The sequence below is a fragment of the Haliaeetus albicilla genome, chromosome 20 (genome assembly GCF_947461875.1).
Source record: "Haliaeetus albicilla chromosome 20, bHalAlb1.1, whole genome shotgun sequence".
Lineage (NCBI taxonomy): Eukaryota > Metazoa > Chordata > Aves > Accipitriformes > Accipitridae > Haliaeetus > Haliaeetus albicilla.
Window position 1 is genome coordinate 8466330 of NC_091502.1, and position 9236 is coordinate 8475565.

Here is a 9236-nt window from a genome sequence, read left to right on the forward strand (position 1 = left end):
TGTGTGTCAATCAAAAGTGAGCAAAATACTAAATTTACATATAATTAGAGCACCAGTATACCTCTATGACCAGCTGACCTCCCTTTTTGTGTTGGAGAAGGCCAGAACATGCCGGAGTGTGTTCTAGAAACACATATGCTCCATGGGTAGATAACACAAGAGAACAGGCTGACTAAATGCTGATTGGCACACTCCTGGCACCACATAGAGGTTCAAGCTACTTAACAAGGCTGCTGGTTTTCTCACAGCCTCCTTTCTTCTGATGCTGGAGGATGTTTCTAGTCCATTTTTTAAGAGAGTTGAATACTCTCAAATCTCTCCACATTGCTCTCATGCAATGGACATGTTCTCCCGTTCTGTCCTTTCAGTTGTTTATCTGATCATCATCATGACTTCAGGGTGCTAATTTCTTAAAGGAAATTGAATACTTCCTTGAGCACTTGTCCGTTGAAAGTTCTTCTGTCTTTGGTCCAGAAACAAGAGTGTTCTCCATACTCTTACTGACCTCAGAGGCCTTTTGGAAAACCTGTACTTCAGCGATTTCAGGCGTGTTAAGCAGTGTAAGTGTTGTAGTTTATGATTCATAGCTGCCAGTAGTCAGAGGTTTTCATTCATTTATCCACCTTTCAACCTCAACCATTTACGGTTAGACAGGTGTGACTTCCATGGTATTTGATATCACACCGTATTGCATTCCAGGGAACTGTCTACAAGCTGTTCAGGAAAAGAGACTGCTTAATGACTCTTGACCTGAGTTGCATTCTTTTGTGTGGTAGTCAGGCCACCCCACTTACATTTCCGGCATTTTGTGGTTGGATAAGACCATGAGCACTTCAGGTTCATGCTTCTTGGTCTGTACGATCTCCTGAGTCTTTGTGAAAGAGTTGGTGACGGTAACTGCTTGCCTTTGTCTTCTGCATCTTTCTCCTCTTTGCTTTGATAATTAGCTAATAAAAAGAGAGTTAAGGATGCAAATTCTTCAGTCTCTAAGGTTCTCAGAAAAGGAAGATTGTTACAAGCTTTTAGTGGATATCCAGAACTTCCCTTCTCAGATCTAGGGTGTGATCGCGTTGGCTTGCTTACTGCCAGACAAGCATTGCTCATTTACTGCTGTGGTCCAGCTCATGACTTCTTGACTGATGTACAGTGGGAAAGGCTGCCTTATCCTTTCTTGATTATGTGGTAGTTAATAGCACTAAAAAGTCTACTGGACGTATATGTCTGGCTAAATGACCGATTTCTCTTTTTGGTGCATTTATCATTCCAGTTCCTCTCTAGTGCCTCAACAATAATTTTTTTAAATTCCTACTGGAGCTGATGGAAGCTCGACCTTTTTGTAATTCAGCCAAGGTCTACTTGACTGCCGTTTTACCCATTATTACCAGTTAGCTGGTTCTCAGGTTCTCTGACCACATGTTTTTTAAGATGTTCACAGCAGGGTCAGCTCTGAGGTCAGACCAAGCTGCTCAGGGTTTCATCCAGTCTTGAAAACCCCCAGAGACTGCACAACCTCTGTGGGCAACCTGTGCCAGTGGTTGAGTATCCAGTCTGAACCTCTCGTTTCAAATTATGCCTATTGTCTCTTGTCCTCCTGCTGTGCAACAACTGTAAAGAGCCTGTTTCCGTCTACTCGGTGATCTCCCTTGAGGCACTGGGAAGCTGCTGTTAGGTCCCTCTCAAAGTCCTTTCTGCTCCAGGTTGAACAAGCCTAGCTCCCCCAGCCTCTCCTCACAGGGCAAGTGCTCCAGGCCCTACCATTCTGGTGGCCTCTGCTGAAGTTGCTGCAGTTTGTCAATGTCTTACTGGGGAATCCCAAACCGAATGCAGTATTCTGGATGCAGCCTACTGAGTGCCAAGTAAAGGGGGTTAATTGCTTCCTTCAATCTGCTGGCTGTGTTGTTAACACAGCCCAGGATGTTGCTGGCCCTCTTTGCTGCCAGAGCACACTGTTGGTTCACACTCAGCTTGCTGCCTACCACGACCAGATCTTGGGGTTCACAAGCCTGTGTTGTTGCAAGGAGCTCTTCCTTCTAAGGTGCAGGATTCTTGCATTTGTCCATGTCAGATTTTTTAAGGTTTTGTATTGGCTCATTCCTCCAGCCTGTCTAAGGGCAGCCCAGCCCTCCATTAGCTGGTCCATCCCCCGCCCAATTTGGTGTCATTCACAAACTTTATGAGCCAGTGCTGTTAAGCAGTACAAATCTTAGGATAGATTCCTGCAGTACTCCACTTTTACTGGCCTCCAGGTAGAGTACAACCAATTAACTACTACCTCTGAGCCTGAGTATCCAACCCATTTTTTGTCTGTCTAGTTGTCCAAGCATGTAGACCTTAATGTCCTAACTTTGATACAAGAATATCATGGGAGACAGTGTCAAATGCCCTTATAAAGTTGAGGTAAATTATATTAACTACTTTCCTATTTTCCACAAATCCAGTGATTTTATCACAGAAGGCAACAAGGTCAATCAGACATGATTTACACCATGGTGTACCCATTGGTGACTACATGCTGACTGTCACAATCACTTTCTTCTTATTCCTGTGCCCAGAAATTTGTTTCAAGAGGACTTGCTCCTTGATTTTCTCAGGGACAGAAGTGAGATTGATTGGCCTGTAGTACCCTGGATTGTTCTCTTGATCTTTTCTGAAGATGGGTGCAATATTTGCCTCAGTCATCTGGAGATCTCAAATGATGACATTGGTGCATTGACTGGCATGATTTTTAAGATTCAATAGAAAGCAGCCTTGCGAGGGCATGGGCCATTTCTCTCATAACCTTGGATACAGTCTGTCGCATCCCATGGTCTCAGGTGGGGCTGAGTTCTTGCAGGTAGTCACTGACTGGATCGTCTGCTGCTGCTGCTAACTCTTCTCCTCCTTGAACCCTACCCCTAAGCACAGAGGTATAGGAGACCTTGTCAGTGAAGACTGAAGCAAAGAAAGCAATGAGGAACTCTGCTTTACCTGTTTCTCCTGTCACTAAATCACCCACTCATTCAGCAACAAGCCCACACTTTCTTGTTCAGCCTTCTATTACTAATGTAACAGTGGAAGTCCTTCTTGTTGCCCTTGACATCCTGGCAAGTCTCAACTGGACCTGAGCTTTGGCTTTCCTAACACCATGCCTACATGCCTAGGCAGTGTTTTTAAATTTCTTCTTTACAGCCTGTCTCTGCTTCCACCTCCTGTATGCTGCCTTTTTGCACTGGAGCGCATCCAAGCCAATCTCTTGATACATTTACTTGTCTTCCTGAATATCAGGATGGACTGTTCTTGCCCTTGGAGGATGCTGTCCTTTACTGACCTCTCCACTGATGCTGACCCACAGGCTCTCACCCAGCCAGTCACCCATCCCATAGAATAGCTCCATACATCTGAGCTGCTCCTTTACAGAGATAGCACACCTCCTCCTTGTCTTTCCTGCTTGTCTTTCCTGAAGTGTGTATCTGTTCTCTGCAGCACTCCACTTGTGAGAGCCATCCCATCACACCTCAGTTGCTCCAACAATGTTGTAGTTGTGTGACCACACATGGAGCTGTTATTTCCCCTGCTTGTTTCCCAGGCTGCACATATTTGTGCTCATACACTAGAGGTGGACTCCTGCCTTTTTTTTGTACTTTGTTGAGGTTTCTCTTGTACCTGTTACTCTGTACTCTTTTCTTTCCACCCCAGTACACCCCTTCCTCACTTGACTATGGGTTGTAATCTCACTTTTCCAGTGTTCCTAATATAAAGCTTTTCTCACCAGATTGGCCAGTTTTTTTGCAAAGATGCTTTTCCTCTACTTTGTCAGGTGGATGCAGTCTCCCCCTAGCAGTGCTCAACTGTCAAAGAGGGTCCTGTGGTCATAAAAGCCAAATCCCTGTCACTAACCCCAGTTGCAATACAAGGTGTTGATCTGCAAGATCCATCTGTTCCTCCTTAACCCTTTCTCCTTCACTGGAGGCCACCTGGGTCTCCATGCCTTTGACGCTTTCCCCCTGAGCCATGTTGCTGTTGATACACTCCAGGTCAATCAATAAAAATAATAACAGGAATGCTTCAACTGATATGACATATACCAAACAGGAGGAGAGGAGAGGTGAGAGCACTCTCCTTGTGGCCAGGGAAGCTTTCTGGTCTCAAGTAACAAAGTGCAAGTATGTCCATGGTTGTGTACTACACCCCTCACATAGCATTGCCTGCTGGTATGTAACATTAATTGGTTTTGCAACGAAGGCATGTCCTAAATGATTTTTCCATGAACCTTAATGAAGATGTGGTGGATAGAGTCTGTTTTTTCTTTGTGACAATTAGGTGTCTTAGGCATAAGAGTACACCTTTTTTTGGACTCTGATTTAAGACAGTGCTTAACCACAGGCAGCCTTTCTGAACTTAAGTAGGAACTTCTGTTGAGATGTAATTTTTTGCTCTTATTTTTTAGGTATTTCAAATTATTGTGAAAGATACCGTGAAGGTATGAGACTTGTTCTGAACACCTTTGGACCAGTTCCAGAATTTTCAGGTGAAATTGAGCAGAAAATCAGTCAGGTAAATACAGAGTTGATAAATGCAGTGACATGCAGAACAAAGAATGTTGGCTTTTATTTTAACATTTGTACCATTTCAGTTTACTCTTAGAGGTATCTGTAGTCTGTATTTCTTGTGTGAATGTGTACTTTAAGTGAAAAGATCAGGACAGAATGCATTTAAGTCCCTTTCCAAAGCAATTTAACATACATCAAGGGAAAGTGATTTAGCAGCTGAGTAACTTTATTATGAGACAGAGGAGTCAACTGCTAGCAGCTCTGGGTTATTGACAAATCCTCCACGCTATTTCGTACCACTTCTGTCCTGTGTCCTCTGCCATAATATGCACAGCTCCAAGCTTCCTTTCCTACATGACTTTCCTCCCCGTGTCTTCCTTCTACTCCATCTTCCTGCGTAAACCCTGTAGCTTTTTTCTTCTGGGTGTTATTTTTCTTGGTTTTGTATACTTTACAAACTAGAGCTCCAGTCTGTAATGTGTGCAAATAAGCATGTGAGCAGTCCAGTAAGGTTACTTACATGTTTAAAGATAAGATGTGTTTAAGTGCTATGCTGGATTGGGACCTAGTTTGTCTGTTAAGATTTCGAGGCCCACAGTTTGTTTATAATCGCTATATAGGCTATTTTGTATGGCCATAGGAATTAACTGAAGTATTGGCATTTCCTAACTCTGCCTTTTCATAGTTGCCTTTTTTAATGCTTCACTAAAGAACACGTGTAGGTGTTGAATCGTTCCTGATCAGCTGGCAGAGATTAATTCCAAATATGGAGGCAGTCCATCTGGAAGACAGCATCTTTGTTCCTTTTTATGTTGATGGAATTTCAACATCAGCTATGTTAGAAAGGAAGGAGATTCTTTTATGCTTAAACAACATAGACTGCTTATAATAACAGTCAATAATAATTGTGGAGTTATTCACGATTAGAAGCTTTTAATTGATACAAAACAGTTTGGGTTTCTTTATAGAAAGCTGGATTCCACTTCAGCCTCTGTTTCTGTGTCCCTTTATTATCTTCAGTCTTCAATGCCAAAGATGCACTTGCAAGAATCCTCTCTTAAGAGTAAAACATTAAACATTTCTTATCTTACTCCTCTGTCCCTCCCCCTGATTTTTTTCTGGAGTGACTGCAGCTTGCTAGTCATTGGTAGCAGGTTTTACCCAGTTTCTCAACACTTGCCTTTTAAACCCCAGGTGCTATTTTGGCAAAGATGACCTTGTGATCTCTACCTGCATTCTCAAAACAGCTTTTTTTCTTTGAAAGAAAATCTGGTACAATGTACTAGCTGGCCAAAGCTTACTAGCTCTTGTTCTCCTTTCAGTGATACATTTAACTTGCACTTCTAAGACAAATTTGTGCACTCAGAAATACTTTTTTTTTCCCCATTTTGTTTTAAATATCATTTTTGCGTGCTAACTTGTTCAGACTTCCACCTTTGTTTCCTCAAATAGTACTGTACCTTCTGTCCCCCATATTCCAATAAACAACAAAAATCATAATTCTGCGCTTGTTATGTGTCTTCCCCTGTCATTTTGATTATAACTGGCACTCCTAAGATAAAATGTTTTTAATAAACACGGTATCCCTCGTTACATTTATTAGGAGCCAGAAGAGAGATCACAGTTTTAAATACACACACACAGGAATTTAGTTTAGAGCACATTTTCAGCCACAGAAATGACCAGGTTGCCTCCTTCCTACTTAATAAAAGGTTATTATCAAAGAGACTAGACAGTGGCTGTGTGGGGCAAACCGAGAGAAGAGGCTGATCCTTTCTGTAGGCACCTTCATTGCCACATTCAGGCCAACCTTCTCCAAGTGGGAGCACTTTTCTTCTCGTACAGGTTAGCTCATTTCCAGTCACCCATGTAAAGAATTAGTGGCCTATTGCTTGTGATAGACTAAATTACAGTTTGTGTGGATGATTACTTGGTGGTCTGACGCAGGAAAAGCAGGAAAATAATGCTGGTGAGAAACTTTACTCGGAAAGTGAGATTTAATCATCTTAAATTTTCTGTTCCAGGCAATGTCTGAAAAAGTTCCGGTTGTTCCAAAAGTCCTGGATGCCAGAAGAAAACGGAGAGATGAATATCTCACTGGTCTTGCCAAACTGAAAAAACAAATGAAATCTGATTGAGGTGTACCTTGTCTAACAGGAGATACCAAGTGAAGAGCAGATCTTCATAAAAAGTGGAAATTTTTGGTCATGCAGAAGAGGAGACTGAATGTGCAACCAATGATCTGCACAAACATAGAGACCAGTGAAACATTTGGTCCAAAATTGTTGTGATGTAATTCATGAATAACTGAAAACAGTTATTTAAAAGTTCAGTTAAAATTTGTCAAATTACTATATATATGCATTAGATGTCTAAGCATTAAGTAGCTTTAGCAATATTAATATTGTGCAATGCTGGAACACAATCATGTTTTAAATAATGCATTTTTCAGCTTGCTTAGGAGTTCAGTGCTTGAACAATATTTGCTTATGCAGAGATCTGAAATAGGCAAACATTAGCTGTTTGTCACTGGAAAAAATAAGCCCTCACTGTGACAGCGAGGTTAATTTGTAAGGCACTGACTGTAGATAGGAGAAGGTTGTATTGAGCAAAGAGTAGATTCACTGGCCAGTGAGTTGAGACCTCAACAGCAGTAAGGGTCACTTCACCTTATACCTGTAACTGTTCCACAATGTAGGGGAAAGAATTGCTCCTCCTTTTCCTCCCTTTGGCACTTTTGTACCTGTATGATGATTTAAATGTGAGTAAATAGAGCAGAATTCCCCCCTCATCCCCTATCCCTGGTTCTGTAAGACTTACCAGAGACCTGCTCGGTCTTTTTAAGACCATGCACTTGATACCCCATGGCTTTGCCCCCAGCTTAAGTGAGATGTTTGATGCTGGCCATTGGCATTACTGCATAAATATGTGCCCCGTTTTAAGACTTGTCTATGAGAAGTAAGAGATTTTGATTTAATAGCTAGTTTGGGAGACAGTATGGTGTAGTGTATCGGTCTGGACTTTCTTCCAGGCTATGCCCTGACCGTCTGAGTGATCTTGAGAAGCCAGTTCACCTCTCTGTTGCCGTGTCTATTTTGTACATTATCTGAAGCAAGGACTGCTCCTTTAGGACTCAGATGTAGTGAATGTAACAGCCGTAGCGGAAGGGACCCCAGGTATCTGCTGTTTTGCTCCCCTACAGAGGGAAGGATGCAGTGGCATAGATGTAGCCTTTATGCTTTACTGCTGCCATTCCTACAGGAGACACAACATCTCCTCCGCATAACGTGGATGCAGTATACACCTGGAAGTAGTAATATCCTCAGCTGCTTGCACTGGTGTGTTTCGGTCCACGGCAGACAAAGTGTTATTATGAGTTTATGCACCCTATAATATAGTTGGACTTTGATCTTAGCTGGAACCTTGGGGCATTATAGTTATGCAGATAGAATAACTTGAAACAGTGCATTGCACCCACCCTGCTTGAGTTAAGCATTTCTGAATTTGTGCTAACTGGTCATGTAACTTCAGTCACAGCACAGATGCAGGTTTTAAGCTGTCATTTTCCTAACGCTCTTGTTTTTCACAGAGGGTGCAGCACACAAACGGGTTGCTGAAACTTAATTAGTTACCATTTTGAGCTGAACAGCAGGTATGTTTGCGTGAACATACCAATACCACTTATTTGTGCTTAGGTCACAGTGAAAGAGACCTAAGATAAATTGTATCACTTGACACAAATGGTGGGCCAGGAACACATCTCTGAATGTGAATCATGGGATGGGAGGCATAATGCAGAGGTTGTCCTATGCTCCTTTATAATCAGTGGAGAGAAAGGAAAATTTGTAAGCTCAGTTTATTTTATCCCAATATAGACCTAAAATTGTCAGTTTCTTCTACTGCTTTTTACTGCCACAGTGACTGGCTCAACCCGCATTTAGACATCTGAAGTTGGGGAGGTCAGTCCTCACTCCTGATGCCTTATTAAGCAATAGTAAATTAATTATGGGGCTGATTTCCTCGTGTTTTTGTATTTCAGACAAGGCCATAGAAGGTTCCAAATACTTTCAGGATTAGACCTGTTTTGCTATGAGCATATGACATTGTCATAACTAATTAGCTTGCATTGCTTCTGTTTATTCTGAGATATTTTAAAACTCGATCATGTCATCAAATATTTGCCTCCACCTTTATTATTTGTTTACGAATAAAATATTTTAATGAGGAAAGTACTAACTTCTGTGCTCCAGTGTGATACTCTAGTGGTAGCACTACATAACGTGTTTAGAAACTGGTGCCCTGGTAGAATAATTTGTGGAGGTCAGTGGGGGTAAATAAGCAAGAAATAATGTGCACTCTCCTGTAGTTCATGTGTTGGCGACCAGTTGCTGCAGTCATGGGGCCCTGCCATGAGGGAATGAATTTCTGTGGCGGGAGAAGAACTCTGGAGAGTGCCAGCTCCTCCGCAGGGTCTGGCATACACCAAAGCTCGCCTTGGGGCATCAGTTCCCACCCAGGTTCACAGCTACAAGCTAGGGGGGATATGCTTGACAAAAAATGTATTTTAGCTGACATTTGCTTAGGATTTGAAGCACGCAAAATTATTAGTTGGTAAATGCAACAACAACTGGAAAGCATTAGGAAAAGGTAGCTAAAGGAATGAGATGGGCTCTGGTCATCCCAGGGGCCTGTACCCTGTTCATAATT

At 42.2% G+C, this 9236-nt stretch overlaps 1 protein-coding gene across 3 annotated transcripts in view; it reads left to right on the plus strand.

The window, feature by feature from the left end:
- CRYL1 (crystallin lambda 1) overlaps positions 1-8761 on the plus strand; it is a 61057-nt gene extending 52296 nt beyond the window's left edge. For all 3 annotated transcript variants that reach the window (XM_069808187.1, XM_069808189.1, XM_069808188.1), the window contains 2 exons: positions 4427-4533; positions 6554-8761. In XM_069808187.1, the coding sequence (XP_069664288.1) occupies positions 4427-4533; positions 6554-6667 (221 nt within the window). In that variant the 3' untranslated portion in view covers positions 6668-8761. The remainder of the gene's footprint in view (positions 1-4426; positions 4534-6553) is intronic.
- Positions 8762-9236: the final 475 nt, after the last annotated feature.